At 40.9% G+C, this 19,768-nt stretch overlaps 1 protein-coding gene across 1 annotated transcript in view; it reads right to left on the bottom strand.

The window, feature by feature from the left end:
• MOXD1 (monooxygenase DBH like 1) overlaps nucleotides 1–10,931 on the bottom strand; it is a 51,152-nt gene extending 40,221 nt beyond the window's left edge. Inside the window, exon 1 of the mRNA XM_082048444.1 lies at nucleotides 10,369–10,931. Within this exon, the coding sequence (XP_081904570.1) occupies nucleotides 10,369–10,638 (270 nt within the window). The 5' untranslated portion in view covers nucleotides 10,639–10,931. The remainder of the gene's footprint in view (nucleotides 1–10,368) is intronic.
• Between the last annotated feature and the right edge of the window lie 8,837 nt (nucleotides 10,932–19,768).

Below are 19,768 nucleotides of genomic sequence, written 5' to 3'. Positions count from 1 at the left end.
TAACCTCCTCACCCCAAATTCCTGCAGCCCCCGCGCAGCTGGGAGCCAGCCCTCCCTCCTCCTCCCCCCAGCCACCTGGAACAGGCTCACCACCACCTCAGATGCACCTCCTTCGGTCACCCTCCTTTGAGATTTAGGACGTTTCTGCTCTATTGGGGATGGGGAAGGGGGCTTTTAACTAGTAGATATTTTTCTCATGCCAAACAGGCTACAGGCAGAGACTTAACTGTGTGGCATCATTGCAGAATAATGCAGCACCGGCTGCTCCTGGGATCCATTTACTTATGTAGCTATTTGGACCTCCATTCACTTTTTGAGAAATTTCTAGCTTTCCCATTTTGTTAAAGTGAAGGCAACCAAGCTGAAATATTGTAAAATGTTATGTCCAAATATTTTGATACCCATGAAATTATCCGATGATACCTTGTTAATTCACTAAAAGATCATTTAGGAGCTGTAACCTAAAGCTTAACTGCACCCTAGAAATATGCATGTGTGCAAGAGACCACATGCACACCTGTCAGAGTTTACAAACTCCGCCTTTCATAGATGTACAAATAACTTCATGCCCAAACATTTCATTAAGGTAAATTAATTAGTATTAAAAATTGTTTAAAATTATCTCAGTCATTATTCAGTTTCAAGGAAGAAAAGGGTAAAAAGCTGACCATTTTTTATCAGTATGAAAATATTCTGATTTAATTCTCTTTTACCAAAACTACTGAAAGAGTTCAGATTTTTTCTACATTTCAAAAATTTTTCCTGTCAGCACTTCTTACAACTACAAATGAATGAGTACACATGTGAAAGAATACACACATGTAAAACTAATCACCAAAAAGAGTAAAAGAGGGGTCTAGGACCTGAAGGTGTATGCTATAAGAAAGGGAACTTATGAGTTATGTTTGCTTAGAGAAATAATTTTGGATTTGCTTTTCCAAAAGGAAATAATGGGCCTGTTCTGGGATGGTATTGAAGATGGGTATTTTATGGGATCAAAATCCTCTGCTTCAATCCTGTATCAGAGCTTGAAAAGAGGCAGTGTACTTCCATACGCAACACCATCCCTGCTCTGAAAACTCTCTACGGAATCTCCGCTTTCGTCTTAAAACTATTAAGGGTTTATCTGGATGAGAAATGTAACCTTGTGAACATCAGCTTTTATTAAGTTGTACTACCGTTGCTGAAATATTACATTAAATTAGAGGAAGGCACAGTTTTATTAGAATAAGCACACACATATTGAATTATTGAGGAATTCAAATGCAAGAATAGCTTTTCCTCATGTGAACAGGTTGAAAGTCTTTGCCTGAAACCACTGTGAAGAAACACTCAGAAATGTGAAGTAAAGTTAGGTGTGCACACTCAAGTTTGTCGGTAAACTTCACCAGTTCTTAACAAATCTAGAGGATACAGCCATAACCAAAAATACGTCTTGTAATATAGCCCTGAGTTCCACGACACAGCAGGGAGAATATAAAAATAGCTCAAAGGAGTTGTGTAATTAAGGTATTAGCTTAGATATGCCTTGATAACACGATTGTCAGTGTAATTATTTCACTCATTTGGGTGACAGTCAAAGACAGGTCACAGCTCTGGCTCACTGCAGGGGGCTCATTTTGTGGCTGCCAGCAAATGCTTTGGGAAAGATGGTCCCAAAATCCAGGCCTCAGGAGGGGACCACACTGCTCCCGGCAGGAGGAGGGCTGCACTAAGCTGCACTGGGAGAGCTGCACTGGGAGAGCTTAGCAGGGGCTGGCAGCACTGCCCACCACAGTGCTCACTGCCCACCCTGCTGTCAACACTGAGCAGCATCTCGCTCAGTGACTCACCATAAATTATGTTGTGGGTAGATGCTAATCTGACCAACTAACATCAATCTGTCCCATGTGAAAATTTCTGTGAAGGAATGAATTCCTTGTCTCTGCTTATTTCTCTGCTTGATACATGCCACATTGAAAGAGTCCTTGAATATCAGGGTTCTGAGAATACCTGGGAGGCAAATTTATGTCATGCCCAAGAAGACCAAAATGTTCATTTATTCCAGAAATCCTACAGCTCCACTGAGTGCAGTGGGACTGCCCCAGAGGAATCCAGTTTGAGTACAATTGCCAGGAGTGATTTAGGAGTTAGCAAACCATCTCTATTGCTATTTTTATTTCCTTTATTGAAAATAATCCAGATGTTCATCACAAAAATAATGTAACAAAAGAAGTCCTGAACAGCTCAGAATTTAATTGCTCAGTGTCTCACATGAAAACACTTTTTTTAACAGTATTAAAACAAAATAAGGCCATAATGCCAAGGAAACCTACTGATCTCTTTCTGTTCACAGAGAAGATTTTAAGTCAATCTACACAGACTTGGCTCAATTTACTCATCAGAGCTTAAAAACCTTCAAGACAAGTTTTTGTTTATACATTGTAATGAATGAAAGCAGGTTATCAAAAATGAAGACACACTCACAAACTGTGATGCCACATCCTTTTCAGTAGCACCTTGGAAAAGTAAGAAAAAAGCTGCTTGTAGATATATCTATATTGATATATGTCTGTACCTTTACACATATCCTTCCTTCCTCACAGCAGAAACCTGAAAACGTGGATTTATGTACTGATGCGGCACTTGCATCAGGATTCTTTGGTTTCTTATACAGACAAAACTATATATCCTATGTTAAATGAAGGTAAAGTTGCCAAGTTTCACATCAACATTACAGAAGTGTAAGCAGTTACAGAAAGAGAAGATAAGGGTGAAATGACTTTATTTTTCTAGTAAGAACACCTTATTTTGGTTATTTAAATAGTAAGTGTTTAAAACAAAGTTTTGGAAGTGTTGTTGGTCATGCTACATAATAACGAAGTTGTTATTTTTATTTCAAAATTTGCTTATGTAAATTGTTTACATTTGAAACATTTAAAGTTTCTGCACTCCCTTTGATTATATTGCATAAACTGGCATTTTAAAGTCTAGACTAAGTTGTGCAATCAGTCAATAAGGAATCTCCTTCCTCACATTAACTAGAAGTTGAAACAACAAATGGAAAATGAAAAATTCTCCTGACCGTACAAGTTATTCTGTGTTCTTTTCCAGATATGAAGTCAATCATGTTATACTGTTTTTAAGATCCCATTAACCTCTTTCTTCCTTAAAAAATTGGTTTGTGGTATATATGGTTTCTGATTGCTGCTCTATGAACAGTCAGGAAGGGTAATTTCTTAAGGATGTGAAAAGTGGCTGGTTTCTCCTCTGAGAATGTGGGCACAGCTGCAGGGGGGAGCCTGACCCCGAAAGCACCACCAGCTGTCACCGCAGTCTTAAACAGGTGTTTATGGGACTCCATCCCCAGATCTTTACAATGTACAAGATTGTTTTGTTTATGATATCCATTTCCCATCCTAAATTATATACAGCACCTTTCAACCTCCGAGAGCATAAAATAACTCTCAAACTGTGGCCTCATCCAGCAATTGCTTTGCAGGCTCGGCTTGCGAGCAGCCCTGCCACTGGGATTTGCACACACTTGAAATGGGAGATCGCTGCTATTTCGGCAGTGATTTAACACTTACAAATGAGTAGAGGGACAAGACGGGAATGGGTAACGACAGAAAAACAAGCTGTGTTGCAACTAGTCCTCACCAATGGTCTGTAGCCAACCCATGGAGTTTCAAACATCCCCAGACTACCAAAGTAATGTCTAAGGCCAAGGCTGAAGATAAGTAGTTTGGCAAAAGGAATTGGGAAGCTGTAACCGAGATGAAAATTGGCATAGAAGATCTATCTTAGTATAAATAGGATGCATAAATTGCTACAGTATGCAAAAGAACTGACCAGAACATTTATTTGAAATAAGCACCAAGCTATGCCTTTCTGGGTTTCCAAGAAAATAACTGTGGTTAACATTTCTCTTTTTTATTGTTGCATTTAATTTAAGTGGAATCCTGCTGCTCATGGTTCCAGCACACACTGGATGTTACTACCAAAAAGAAGCTGGTTTTACATTGTATTTGGCAAGAAGCAAACAGAGCATGAGTTTACAAATAAACAAATCAAACTTCTTTGTAACCTCAAATAAATTTCAGCTTGAGTTTCAGGCAAAGTTCTTACTATGCTCTGTTAGGGAAAAGCAGAGCCCACCCACAGAAAACTAACATGAAGCAGGAGTCTGAAAGCATCACTGCTCTATATAAGAACACCTTGAGAGCATTCCAGTTGACTGATCCAATCTTGGCTTTGACCCAAAACAAAAAAAATATCTGCAGAAATGGTACAACGACAGCAATCAAGCAGTTGTAAGAAGTTCCTAAAGAAAGTGGGATCAGTAAGTTCAGCTGCTACCCTATGAGCAGTCTGAGCATTGTGTTTGCAATTAATCTAGTGATTTTTTGTTTGTTTTTTTTTTTGATTTTTTTTTTTTAACCTACATAGCAGATTAGCATGAAATGATTCAGTCCTTGCTAGAAAGCCTGGATCTCAGTCATGCAGGCAGGTCCGAGAAGCTACACACAATTCCTGGTACAATTCCAATTAAACCAGCTGAATAACACTGGACTAGATGTGAATTAATTACTCTAGGTGTACTACTATTATAACTTTAACAAGGACAGAAGATTTTTATCTGTAATAAATAATGGCAGGTGTGTCCATTTCAAATGCAGACATACACATATACACAAAGACACACATTTTCCACTTGTGTATTTACAGAAGCAGATAATGCATGTATTTGTGTATACATGTACATATATTTTCTTTGCAAAAGAAGTTGTGTATTTTTTACACATGAAACACAGTTATTTACTTAGAGACCCATCTTTCCTCATTCAAACTGTGCCATTTGAATACACTTCAGTGTATTTCTTATACCTAGTTAAATGCTGCCCGGGGCGGCTTCCTGGTAGCCTACAGCTAGCAGTGACATCCCTTGGTTTCTGTGGCATTCCTGGGAGATATAAAAATATCACTTTCTCCACACACAAATGAAAAACATTGAAATGTGGATTGCTTTCTAACTTACCACACAAAGGTGTAAGAAGCATGAGTGGTTAGAAGTCGAAATGTAACATCGCTTATTGGCATGGATACTTTGACTTGGCATCAGAGTCCCAAAGACCTGAGTCTTTGCATCAAGAATAAATGTTGATTTAAGAGGTTATATTCCAGTTATATCAGAAACTATAAAGATAGCTTAAAGGCTGTCCTAACAGAAATAGACTAGACAAAACATGTAGCAAAGTGTTTTAAGGGAAAGAAAATCTGTAAGTAAGAAATACTGCGTGATCTAATCTTACAACTGCACTTTTATCACAAGGAATGTGCCTTACACAGGAGCCACATTTAACTAGTACAAGTCTTCTTTACAAGTTAATTACTTTAATTACTTTAGTTATGAGGAAGTTTCAAAAACACTTGAGGGATTTTCAAGCACAAGTATTAGTGATACTTGTTCCCAGAATTTCTGTATATGCCTTAGAAAATCTCCCCTCTTCCCTCTTCTTCTTCTACAATACTTGTTAATATTGAGAAATAACTGTTACCCCATTATTTTAAGCCTTTGAATCACTCATGGTGGCTACTTTTCCATCCTGCCTGAAGTACTTATTTTTAAGCAGCTGTAAGAAAATCCCATTTTCTTGGTGTTTTCAAAGTCCAAAGGGCAAGTAAAAAATACCATGAAGACCAAAAAAAAAAAAAAAAAAAAAAGAATAAAAGAAAAACAGTCCTTGTAAAACAACCCCCCAAAGGCTGACAATTACAAGAGCTACAGAATTCTTCTCATCTTTTGTTCACTAACTGTTGCTTCCTTGTCCTGACTATTGTACTCCTGAAAGGGAACCACAAAGCACCCAGCCAGTGTAGATGTACACTGGAGTGTCTCTTTATGTCCCACATCGAAGCCAAGAGGGACTCATTAGTCATCTGGAGATTTTGCCCCAGTGCCCAAAGGCATGAAATACCTCCAACCAACAAAGCACCAACTGAGATATGTCAGTGTGGCACTCACTTTGCATCTCCCTCTTGGTGCCTTTCAAGTTGTTTTCTAAACACTTCTTTTGTTGCTGTTGGCATGAGTGCACTTAAAAGCAGCATATCTTTAAGTACAGAAAATGCTCACTGTTTTCCGTCCTTTAAAATCTCTTCCAAGTACTTCCCTGTGAGCAATTAAGCTAACTCTATGGGATACATTTGATAACAGATATTCTTTAGTTTGGGTGACAGTTAACAAGCAGGGCTGTAATGAATAATAAAGTACTTTTTAGTGACACACAGTCCCTATTCACCCTGAGTAGGGACTATTTTTGTGCAAGTTCAACAGAAGATTCTAACAATGCAACCCTCTTGTATAACTTGCACAAAATAGGCATTCATCAAGGAGGATTACTCTCCCCAAAATGGGGCTCTCAGCAGCTACGTGCTGTGGGTGGGGATGCACAATTCCAGACAGGGGTGGAGACCAAGGAAAAGGCATGGGTCTAGCATGAAAATGCATGCTGTGTCAATTCATAAGCATAAAAGAGATGCATTTTTAAAAAAAAAAAAAAAAAGGAAAAAAACTAGATGCAAAAGCTAAGGCTGCCCCTAGAACTTTTACGATGAGTAACACATGCTGCAAGTGACCATGGTAGTATTTCAAGGTAACATTTTGCTAAGTATGAATTCTCCTTCCAAGTCCACCCTCTCCCTATAGAGACAAAGGCAGCTCCCAGCTTTCCAACACGAGCCCCCCTTGGTATCTTCCACTTGTTCTCAAACATGCTCACCCAGACTTCACATAATCTGTGGTCCTGTCACCACGGGGCTCTCAGTAACATGCGAGAATCATTTGTTCACTAATCTCCCTCTCTTTTTTCCCTCTGCTTGATAGAAGTGTGTCCTCACACCAATACAGTAAAGCTATGCATGTATGTATATATATATATTCATGCTATGTCCTCTGCATCCTCCCAAAATACATCTAGGTTCCCATTCCAAATACTGAACTTCTGAAATGTGAGGATAGTAAATGTATAACATTCTGATTGTTCAATGCTCTTCAAAAAACTACTCTGGTACACCATGAAGGTTTGTTCTTCTCTCATGACATTGAAACACTTTTTCACCTTGATATATTTAGAGAAAACTAAACCTCAGACTTTCAAATCATTTTAGCCTTTACTTACTATGCCAGACACCCTTTTAGCTTAAATACAGCTCAAACATGCAAAAGTAAACCAAAACAAATAGCTCCTTAGCCTCATTCAGGATACACCTAAAAACTGAGAAAGTAAACCCCAATCTCAGATACCCAGAACTTGGAGTCACCAGATTTTTTCAAGGAAAACACTGCCTGCTGACGGTGAGCGTAGCATGTACTTGGTCTGAAAGGATGAAAATTAAATGCCAGAGGAAATATTTTCTCTCTCTCTGAAAACTATCCAGAAGTGTACCTCAATACGCTGGTCTTCTACAGACTAAGGCATATCTGCTTTTACCTTTACTGACAACTGTAGTCTAACTACATTTACATATTTCCTCCCAGAAGAGGACTCTTCCCTCCGAGAACACTTTCTATTTTTAAAGGAGAGAGAATTTAAGAGGGGAAAAAGAGGCTAAATTCTCCTAAGAGACTAGCAATTTCAACGCCCACTTGAAAGGCTATAAAGGTGTTTCAGAACATCTTCTGAAAATCAGGCCACTAACAAGCATCTCAAAACTTTCAAATAAACCAAAAAATGACCGTTCTAAGAGTTTAGACCACGATGCACATTTTCCGATTGATGATCATGGAATAAAAACATATTTCTAAAACCAAAAAGAAAAGTAAGTTCTTTCATTATAGGGTGTACATATTTTATCGAGTGCAGCTAGGCATAAAACCACATACTTTCAAGGGTACTATCTATGAAAAAATCTTTTTTAGTAGTAAATAATGTAAATGATGGTGACATACATTAACCGTATTTGTGTGTCCAGTAGAGGGAAGAATTAGATATTATTGAAATAGCATTCTAGAACAAGTTATTCATTTTATAGCAATCCCTGCTGACAGGCCAGAAAAAGCCTTTGGACAAATTCTGTTTCTTCATCATCTTTGTTTCTGGACTTTCCTTGTTGGTGCAAGTATGGAAATATTTTAACTGAGCAGCCTTTTAAAAGACTTCATTCCAGTTTAAAAAGAAACTTTGCTGCCTAGAACTGAAGAAGAATTGGGGATGGAGAAAACCTCAGATTGCAAGCAAGCTTTACAGACAGAAGTGTTTCTTCTGTGCCTTACTTACTCAAAAGCACAACAAAATAAGTCATGGCACTTAGCATAGCGGATCTTTATGTGCTAAATTAGCACTGGAGGAAAAATACCAGGTGTTCTGTAACAGGAGGCACTTGCTACAGTCCTTTCCTCTTCTGTCTCAGTTGTATTTGTCATGGGATGCCAGTGAATAAAATCTTTGGAAGAATGGAATTAGTATAGAGTAGTTTTTAAAGGATGCTGAAAACCTGTGAGAGGTCCTGGAAAGAGCTGAAAAAAAAGGCATTTAAGTGCTGAGGAAAATGTCCTGCAGTGGGATAGTTAAAGAGCTCTACCTGTTTTATGCAAAAGAAAATTTAGGAGTGGCTTGATTACAGCATATAAATAACTTTATGGAGGCAGAGTGGGGTGAGAGTCGACTTTTTGATACAGTAGAGGAAATACATAGCTGGAATCTGAACCCAGACAAAGTAATACTGGAAATCAGGAATAGCAAAGACTCACCATTGCCACAAACTAACAAGGAATGTGATGGATTCTCTGTCACTGCATGTCTTTACACAAGGTTTGGATGCCTTTCTAAAAGGTTTGCTTTGCCCAAACAAGATCTATGAACTAACCAAGCACAAAGTTTGTGTTTCTTTTAATGGTTAATAGATATATCTTCCAAAATGTAAGGCTCCAGCAAGGCTTACATTCTGTGAGGTAAAAGCTCATTGCTTGATAACCAACATAGGGGGTTATTATTATTATTATGGTTATTGTTACTGACTTATTTAGACTTCGATTTGGGGGGAAAAACAATTAATTTTGAAATATGGAGAAACAAAATTCTGAAAAACATCATTGTGAAATTAGATAAAACAAATGTTTACCTGAACTTCACATAGTGAACTAATAGGGAAAAAATATGCTGAAACTTCCCTTTTTCTGGAAAATATTTGATTTTATAAAATTTTGACAAATAGTGGGAGGAGTACATTAAGCATTTAGTTTTCTTATAACAAAATGTTAGTAAAAGTCCATATTCTTAAAGCAAAATATCATAACATTTAAGCAGCAGCTTCAAAGATCGAGTAGCTTTAACACAATGAAAAAAAGACAGACAACTTCTCCTAGACTGTACTCTAACAACTGGGTGTTACAGTGCTCTTAAATTGCCTTTCTAAAAGTTGTTATTCAGGCAATCGGGGGCAGCAAGTTGACATGCCAGTCCTTTTCCCCATTTCACTCACCCATGGGACAAGCTGTCCCAGCACCCCAGCCCCAGAGCAGCTCCTCCAGTCTGGATCTCAGGTCGCTGAGGTGGGACCAAAGGTGTGGGTGCCTCTTGGAAGGGATGCTTTGCTGGAAGTCCCAAACTCCTGTTCCCAGCCATAGCCCTGGCAATATCAGTAGAGTTGGGCTCCTCAGAGGTTGCTTTACCAGATCAAGGACAAGTACCTGGAGCCCCAGTGGTTACTCTTTTAAGTCCTTTTCAACACCTGGGTCAAAACACCTCCAGGTGAGGAGAGGAGAAACACCAAGGACAAGAGCAACACCGGCTGTGCCCCAGCAGATGAGGACATCAGCAGGCTGGAAAGCTGGTGGGATTGTACCCTTATGCCGATGGGACTACAAAAGAGAAAGTTTAGAAGGCACCAGGACGGCCAAGCTCCATCACTTGTTGGTAGAGTGAGGGGAAAAGTGATGCACCTCGCTGGGAGAGTCTCTGCCATTCCTCTCCTCTCCTCACCGGGTCTGTGCTCAGAGGGCCGGCACGGAGAGGGTGCTCAAGGAGAGAGAAAAAGGCTCTTGCATTTTCTGGTTAAAGAGGAAGGAAACCTGACAGATTTGACAAAACCCACGCAGAAGTTTAGCAGGGAGGTTGGCAGGGAGTGGACCGAAAAGGAAGGAACGCATATCAATAGGAATAACCAAAAAGCTGGAAGAAAGAAGCAAAGAGGTAGGGAGATCAGGGCCGAGGAGGCCGCGAAAGAAAGAGGGGCAGAGAAAGAGGAACGTCCCGAGAAAGAAGCAGCAGGGGGAAGGTGGGCGGACAAAGAGGACCCGAGACGCGCGGCGGGGAGCGGGGTCCAGTAAGCGCTCTCCCCCAGCAGGCGCCGGCGGCTCACGGGCGAGGGGAAGGAGCAGGGCCTTACCTGCAGGTAGGGCTGGCCCCTCTCCACGCCCCCAACCACGATGTCGGCCGAGGCCATGCCGCCGCTGGCCGAGAGCCCGAAGCCCACGTAGCCGCGGGTTCGCACCTCCAGGCGAAAGTCGAGGGCGCTGCCGCGGCGGCCCCAGTGCAGGCGGTAGGCGGCCGCGCCGTCCAGCACCGCGCTGTGCGGGTAGCTCCGCGGCGGCCCGGCGGCAGCGGCGGCAAACAGCAGCCCGCCCAGCACCAGCGCCCAGGGGCGCAGCCGCCGCATCCTCCCGCCGCTCACCGGCGGGCGCCTCTGTCCTTGCCCGGGCGTGCGTGTGTGTGTGTGTGCTCGGAGAAGGGGGGCCGGGTGCCCCGGTCACCCCGCCCACGCTGCGGGCGGCACCGTGCCGGCCGGCCCCGTCGGGGCAGCGCTCCCTCGGCAGCCGCTTTGTTCGTTCCCTGCCCCGGCCCGGCGCTGGCGGTCGCCTCCTCTTCTTCCGCGCCGCCCGTCGGGGCTGGGCCGAGCCCCTGCCGCCCCGGCAGCACCTGCCGTGCGCTCGCCGCGGCTGCTGGGCTCCCGCGGGTGCTTTCCGGAGATGCGCTCGGAGTTCGCGTTAACGAGTGAAAATCCTCCTCCTGACGGGGCAAGCGGAGAGGAGGCGGCGGACGGAGGTCCCCTCCTACTTGCTGGGGACGCCCCCGACCCCACGGGAGCTTTCACTGCAGTCGAAGGAGTCCGAGGGAGGAAGCCCGGAGGCAAATGAGCACTTTCCAGCTCTCAGCCGCTTCTTAGTGTGAGAGCACGGTGCCGCGGAAGGATGCCTGAGCAGGTAGATCCCCCGTCCAGAGAGTTATTTTTGCTCCGTAAGTGGAAAGCGGGAACTTCCAGAGGGATTTGCACCCACACGGTTCCAAAAGCACAGCTCAAATCCCCACCCGCTTCCTTTGACACCCCCGCACCCGTCCCCGGTGGCCCCCTGGCCGTGAGGTCCCCGGTACACCCATAACAGAAGGTGCATCCACTTCCTCTCCGCTGACTGGCAACTCCACCGCCATTTAGGTAGGAAAGTAAAGATCAGAAAGATATTTTTGGAGGAATGTTCCCCAGCCCCTGCAAATCTGGAAGAAAATAAAAAATAGCATAGCACCCAAAACGGGAAAGTCATGGTCAAAAAGTTGTATCGGCTGTTAAAAGCTCCAAACAATACAAAATCGGTTTGAAAATGAAGTTATGCTGTTTGAATTGTGTTTTATTCATGTTTAAATGAAAGAGAACGAGTTTGGCACTCAATAGAAATTAAATATTAATTCTATGAAAACCAATCAAACTAGTACATGATGGAAATTAGCCATGCTTCTTTTTTGGCTTTTGCGTGAAAATATTTCACAAATGTCAGTGGGGCTTTTGGAATATCACCACCTACTGTGATGGAGGAATACATCAAACTACAAAACGACTTCTATAAAAGAAAGCATTTAAAAAATTATAAGCACCAAAAATTACTTTCACTTAAGGTAGCATAAGAGAGAACAACAATAATTAGACACTGGTGAAATGAAAATAATCTTTAAAGGTAGCAGGTTAGTGAGACCTTTCATTCAGTTCCAATTATAACAGTAGCATCAAAGGTACAAACTCAGGTGACTGACAAAATAGAAAATGGGGACTTGCTGAGTGTTTAGATTCTCTTCTAAAAATTGCTAACAGCTACCAGTGGAGGTGGATTCATTTAAAGAGAAATTGCAAGTGTGAGATGATACCTCTCAAGGCCAAAGGTGTGATCTCAACACTCAGTTGGGGAGATGAAACCTCTGTAAAAGTATGTGTTAAAGAAGAGATCCTTAGGAGAGTTACCAAAAGAAAAAAAAGTTTATATTTTCTGGGGACAGGGACAAAGAAGGAATGATGGGTGTTTCCTAAAATTAGCTTTTTTCTTCATTTTCTTGTAAGACTGTATATTATGTTCTCACATAACAAACCCTGAGGTAAAGTTTAAATCATGTGGATGTGACAAGGTCACGTAGCAACTTCACTCTCAGAAAGAACGATTGAACTACACATCTGGTAGGAGAATTGCTGCCTTCAAACCATAACAGTGGTCACTGAAGTCTAACTAGTGCTTCCATTGTGCATGCACTCTATAAGTGTTTGTGTAAAATAATGGAAAATACTTACATCGAAGTACTCCATCATGGTAAGGATGATACGGATGACACAACATGGGATATTGTTATACAGGGAAGGGCGATGGAATATCCCATACAGCAGACTATGCTGTATAGCACAGCAAGCAGAAATGGGGTTCCCCAGCCAGCCGGGATGAAGGAGATAGGAGTACAGTGTAGAGGTTAGGTTGTTGTCAGTAAGAGCTGCGCACCTTCACATACGGAAAGCCCAGCCTCCACCGCTTGGACCTCTGACCCTGCTGCTATTACAGCAAACAGGCACTGACAGAAAACTGAAAAACAGGCTCCAATGAACTCAAACTTGGGGTCATCTGACATCATTCCAGTAATTCAGCCAAAAGCCAAGACAGTAGGATCATCGAGTGACTTGGACAAACTACAGCATCTCAGAAAATCCAGAGGTTTGTTACAGTGGGTCTGGCAAAAGTAGTAACACTCATGGAAAGAGCTTGGTGTTTCTGGTGGGCTACAAGGGTCTTGGAGAGTGAAGAGCCCACACACAGCCTGGCATGCAAGTGTTCTCTGCTGGCAGAGCCTGTGGCCAGGATGTTCCTGTTCCATGGCTGTGGAGCTAACCCCAGATTGCTCCCGGGCTTTATTTTCTTTTGTGGAGAAAAATGACATTTTGGAGGCTGAAAGCTGAAACAGAAACAATACTCAGGTTCTTGAAATCCCCCCTGGGATTGAATGATCTTCTCTCTGCACAGCTCGAGCATCAGTATGCTGCTGCTCAGGAGCTCTGAAGCCTTTATTCCCAAAGCCCTTGTGACCCTTTACCAAAACCTGGGGGTGCTAGTAACCTGTCTTCCAGCAATAGGACTTTGTGCAGCACCCCTGCTTGCCCTGTTACACTGGCCATGTTTAGATTAGTAGAAGCATAGGAATAGCAACACTATTGCTTTCCAATCTCCGGTAGACATTTTTGCATTAAAACAAACCATCCAAATGGTTTTACAGAGCTGAACACTTGATCTACAAATACTGTGACAAAACCAACCTTTTCCAACTTGCTGTTATTTATAATCCTAAGAACAATACTCATGTAATAAAACTTTCCTAGTAGACTTAGAAGAGGCATTTTGTGGGCAGAGTAGTAATATTCCCAAAACTCACATTAAGAGACTTTGGTGACTTCACTGAAGTTGTTTTGCATCATTAAAACACCAAACTCCTATGAGGAAAATACACTCTAAATCTGAACCTTGGCCTAGAAGCAACGCTGCTGGCAGGAGCACAGGATGACACTGGGTTACCATCTTCTCCTGTTTGAACTCAGTCCCACCACTCCTATTGTAGAGGAAGGCAGTTACCTAGCAAAATGAAGAAAGATGCAGCAAATGTTTTTCTCTTTAAAATGTCTTGCTACTGTTACTGAACACAATCATGGCCATTGCTCCCCCACACCTTTACAATGGTATGGTTCCTATACTAGAATACTGTGTAAAAATGACACCTTCTTGTTCATATCACAAATATTTGAAAAAAAAAAAAAAAAGGTACAAGATTGATAAAGCATTAAAAACTGTCTAAAAATGTAAACATCTTTTGATACAAAACAGTGCACTATGCTATAGGAGACACTCCACGCATCAATTCCCACAACTGTAAGGAAAGAAAGAACATGACACAGCTGAAACAACAACCTGTGACTACCCAGGAGAAAGCTGGCCCTCAGCCAGTGAGCTAATTAAGCTGTCCAAGAAAAATCTTAAAAATCACTTGTAGCTGACAGTGACATTGGGTTTCATCCAGAGCAATAATATGAATGCCTACCTCAGTCACACTGCTTACCTAAAAACTCCTCCTGCACCACACACCCCTCATCTAATTATTATAGAAACATTTCAAACCGTCTGCATAAGGACCTTCTTGGGTCCTGCAGGAAATGCATGGAAATGCATTACATACAAGTGTGTCACCAAGTACCTGTGAGTAATACTGTGAAGAACAGAACATAGCAATTGGTGTAAAAAATTTCTGCTATTAAACCTGTGCAAAAAGCATTTAAACTGCATACCCTATATGACAGATAGATGGTCAGGCAAGTTGAATTGTAATTACATGTGGATTAACTTAGTAAATGTATATATGAAGCATAAATAACCATTTAAAAATGGTACTTGCACTGAAAGATATGTATTTCAAAAGGTATTCCACTTCGGGAAACATCAGCAGCAGAACAAATATGACCAGTGAAAAGTAAGGAAAATTAGACTGGGTTAAATTCAAATGAAAGGGAAAGACTTCTTCCCCACACCTGAGGAATTATGACTGTGTAGAAATGCCATTGCTGAGGTATCCCCTTGTAGCACTTGCTGTGAATGGCTCCGAGAATTACACTGCATGGCTGACTGCAGTTAAGTGCCTCCTTTCACAGAGGTACTCGTAAAAAAAGGGGAGAGACAACAACCACAACCAAGAGAAATGAGAGAATCTTTGCTGTAAAGCCTGCCGGCTTTTCCAATTGGTCTCATAAAACTCTTGCCCTCCAATTTTCTCTCCCAAGAGAAGTAAGAAGTTTGTATGAACTTGAGTCAAGGTATTTGGAAATCTGGCAACATCTGCAGAAAACAGCCTGCCAGTGTGGAAATGAAAGCTAAATCATTCTGCTGGTGCCCCAAGCACAGGATTGGGAAAACAATTTTTTTTCTAACACTGATTTTATTATTCTATCCTCAGGCAAGTCATTTAAAACATCAACCAACCTGTGTCCAAACTCATCATAAGAATAGCTGAAAGCACACTGGTCTTTATTTACACCGGTTTGAGATTAACAGAGCATTTAAAAATGTAGGTTGTAGGCAGCACAGGATTGCTCCAAAACTATTCTAAGTTGAGCCAAGGTCAGGCTGCTTCAAGAACGAAAAGGTAGAAAGAGTCCACCTCTGTACTCACTGGTGCCAAACACTGCTTCCAGCTCCACTGATTAATGTGTATTACTTCACAAGAAGAATTTGTATCTCCTTGGCGTGCCGACCTGCAAGCAAAAACAACCGTGTCTTCTTCTCTCCTAGCCTCAGCAAAATAGAAGAAAAATGAAAATCAAGTACATAAAATGCATAGAAAGAGAATTAAAAAGACTTATATAATAAAAAGCCTTCATGTGGTTACTCTGTTTACAGCAATCAATTAAATTGTAGGCATTTTCCACCTTACAATGTAAAAATAATTTTCAAGTATTTGGGAAATGAGGTGGAAAAAGGACAAGGGGAAAAAGAAATCTTTTAAAGACCAGAATATGAAGTAATAGAGCAAATTCCAGAAATAATTATATCCTGAAATGTGGGAGAGCTTATATCCCCAGTTTGATATCTTGCTTTAAAAGGGTTTCCATGCTCAGAAGATACAATGGAACCATATACTTCCCCTCTCAGAGCTAGCCAATGCCTTTGATATCTTTTGAGAAAAACACAGGAGTGCATAGGAACGGTAAATACACAACTTCTGGTGTATTTATATGACCATGTTGTTGTTCTCCAAAGTGCAGTTTCAATAAACATCAATAAAATAAGCATGATGCTCTGTTCTCCCACCTTAATCAAGTAGGTTAACACAAAGCAGTTGTTCCCAACTTGAAGGGGTTTTTTGAGTGTTTTGGTTTATTTTTTTCTCTATGTTAACTACTTCAAACAAATGTTTAAGAGCAGCCAGATCATCATGTGTGCCTAAGGAAATGTTTGGTGCTGGCGAAGGCGCAGGTGGAACATTTCCACCTTTCTTCTCTTGAAGCAATCTTGGCCTTGGATCAAGACAGAAGAGTTTTCTATCTCCTCTTACTTTTGCTGGGAGTAATGTTCCCTAGGAGCCCATCCTGCTGGCTCAGCATTTCAGAGACAACATAAGTTCAACCCACAAACTTTCCTGTTGTCAGTCCCCCATCTACATTGATAGGTTTATTCTGCATAAGTACTCTCCTACTGTAACAAGCTCCCCACTGGATCTGCAAGCTACTTCTCTAACTCTCTTGCATCATGTTGATGTCAAAATCTGGGTTTATGTAGACATCCCCATGGGGGATATAAATCTCCAAATTAAATGACTGAATAAAAGGTGCTTCATTTCATTTTCACAGGTGAGAACAGACTTCTGGTTGTCCTCTGTTAGCAAAATGTTGTTGCTGTTGGCTAGGTAGTTTACAAAATGTTTATAAAAGGCTTTGCATTAATTAGTAATGTACAATCAATGTTCAATATTCTTGAAATTCCTGCATGTAAGCTAAATTGCATAAGACAACAGCCAGCAGGCATCTAACCCAAAGTACACCACAGAACACAGGATGCATTAGAAATATGCTGAAATCAAACCTTTTTATGTCTCTTGGATATCCCATTGCCTGCAAACAGACAGAACAGCCAGTTCTTGCTGGGCCACTCTCTAGCAAGAATGCTACTATGCCAAAACACACCAGCAGGCAAATTAGATGTGAGGTCACTACCCATGATCAGGCTAAACCTTCATTATTAATTGACTCATTAAGGAACAATAGAGAGGCATCATCTCTTTGCCCTTCACTATCCAGCTCCTGTCAACAACTAAGAGCATCATCAATGGGGTAGCAGCAGGAGGCACAGTGCACCTCTTGTTTCTTGCTTCCCAGAACTTGCTACCATTTGCTAAACCTGGGCATTCCGCACAGCACTAAAACCTGCCACATTTAGTAACGGTTTTAATGTGTAAGCCTGAATTAATGAGAAAATCGTTATATATAATGAGTAAACAACATATAATTTAGAGAGAAATCTCTCTAAATGCACACAAACCATAACTGAAGAAGTTTTTTTTTAAAAAAAAAAGTGTTGCAGACATTTTTTTCAAAACAAAGGATGCATCTGAGACTTCTGGGTTTTGGTGATTTATAGTACATCTCTAAACTGGTTTCTCATAGTCCCATTAAAAATTCCAGCGCAAAGATTTTGGTGATTATACAAAACGTCTTGCTGGATTAAATGCCATAAAATAGTATTTCTCCATCTAAAAAGTATCTAAAAAATAAATGAAGCCAAACTGCTTCTCTTTGCTGTTTCTTTGCAATTTCAAACATGAAGAGAATCTGAAAAACTAAGTTTATTCAACTCATATTTTTTTTACTAGTTGTAACAAGATTGTAGAGAGGTTCTAATGGATTTTATTGGTTAATTAAACATTGTTGTTATCTCCACATAATACTAAATTCCTGAGAGACAGTACATGCTAACAGATTAATAATGATTTAACATTAACATCTCTTTTGTTAAACAAAATAAAAAATGCAGGTTGTCAAATACTTGTCAGATTGAGAATGTTTTGGGGTTTGGTGTTTTGGGGTTTGGTGGTTTTTTGGTTTGGTTTGTTTTTTGGGTTTCTTTTGGTTTGGGGTTTTTTGTTGTTTTTTCTTAAGACACACTGGCTAAAATCAAAGTGAAAGTCTTTATCAGAGTAATGGACTTAGCAGGCGAGAATTGACTTCCTGAGAGCACCTAAGCCAAACCCTAACTCCAAGGCAGGATCCCCTTTTATATGTGTCAGTCCCGAGAGATGTTTGCCTAGCCTGCCCTTTACAATGTCCATAAGCATGGAATATTTTCCTTCTCCTTTGTCCTTCTTCCTTTGGACAGAATAGATCCATCACCACTCTTCCCTTTATAAAGCTCATTTAGGTGTCTAATCTTGAAAGCAGCAATTTAAGCCCAAAACTGCTGATGTATTTATTTGACTGTGTGGAAGCCAGCACAGCTGCTCTTGAGGGGAAAGGAAGGTATTTCCTGGTCCCTACCCCTCACTGCCTTGTTCTCTGTCTTGGTATAGTTCAGAAACCAACAGGTAAACAGAGGTTTTCAAGCTGTATGACTTTTGTAAGAAGCTGAAGACTATCTCTCCTGTGCAGCCTTCACAAAGCTCGATAGGCATCCAGTTTTCTAAATGAATAATCATCTCTATTTTTTCCTAACTGGACAAATGGATTCAGGGAACATAACTTACCTCTGGGTTTAATTTCCCTCTGTTATTTATAATGTCAAAATTCAAAGAACAAACATAAAACAGAAGGAGAGCAGGAGGTGGGACTCGGTGCCTTGGAGGGAATGTTTTGCTCTGCATAAGTGGAGAGCATCCCCGTGCCCTACCCTTTGTTCAAACAGCCTGCCTAGCCAGTCAAAGCCATGAATACACACAAGAAACAAAAATGTAGCAGAAAGAGAGTGCCCAATGTACTGTATCCTTTGGACAACAAAGGTACCATGTATCCCCCCAGCAAATTACAAAGATTAGATCACAGTTACTCCATCACATAAAAGTTTCCAGTATTTTTCAACACAGCAAACTACTGAACCCAATCGTGTTTTCACTGAAGTCAGTGGTAAATTCCCAGTGCAAACAGGAGAAGTGACCTTGCTTTTGAGATTAAAATGTTCCTTGGTGGAAAAAAAATACCCATCTCTAAAACTTTCAAGCACTCTGCTGCTCTGATTTTTTTTTTACTTAGAACTGATGCAATACATTTTGCTTCTGTATATGTAATATACAGCCCAAACACATACACACAAGGTAGCTTGTATTTAAGCAAAGAAGAAAGCTTTGTTGAAATATGGAGTTTATAAATAAAGTGTGTGTATGTAAAATGTACACAGGTTGAGGAATGAGATTCTTGCCTTTTGATTTGAAGGTAAGGTTACTGTAAGAGTTCCAAAAGATGGTGTTCAATATGGGCATCAGTGAATGTCTGGATTTTTCTCCTGGATTTGTTTATTTGCTTCTCATGGTCATAGATACTTTTGTCAAATTTCAAACCTAGAATGATGAGCACTGTTACTATGGAAGTGAAAGGAATGTGACAAAAAGCAATGAAATTAAATTTCTTTAAAATTAACAAATTACATCACCTCTTGTCATTAATGATGTCAGCAATGGATCAGTAACTTCAGGAGACACAAAGCAGTCTTGAAGAAAGATATTACGGATATTCAAGACCATAGCAGCAAGCACAGGAAAAAATAAAGTCATGGTTATGTGATAGAAAAAGTACCTGGAAGCAGTGATGCCAAAAGACACCGAGGCATCTTGCTAAATAATCTATTGAGTGGGAGCCCCCAGGATGAAATGTCAAGAGAGAAAAAAACTCGTTGTGCCACCACAGAAGAAGGCAAGAGTTGCTTTGTTCTGTCCCCTGTGCCAGAGTCCATAGGCTAAAAAGACAGTTAAGAAACTGAAAATATAAAGAAAATGACTGAAAGCCTCCCTAAAAGCCTCAAAAA

Source organism: Streptopelia decaocto, assembly GCF_964273445.1.
Source record: "Streptopelia decaocto genome assembly, chromosome: 3".
In the NCBI taxonomy this organism is placed as follows: domain Eukaryota; kingdom Metazoa; phylum Chordata; class Aves; order Columbiformes; family Columbidae; genus Streptopelia; species Streptopelia decaocto.
This window is presented reverse-complemented; position numbering and strand designations above follow the sequence as displayed.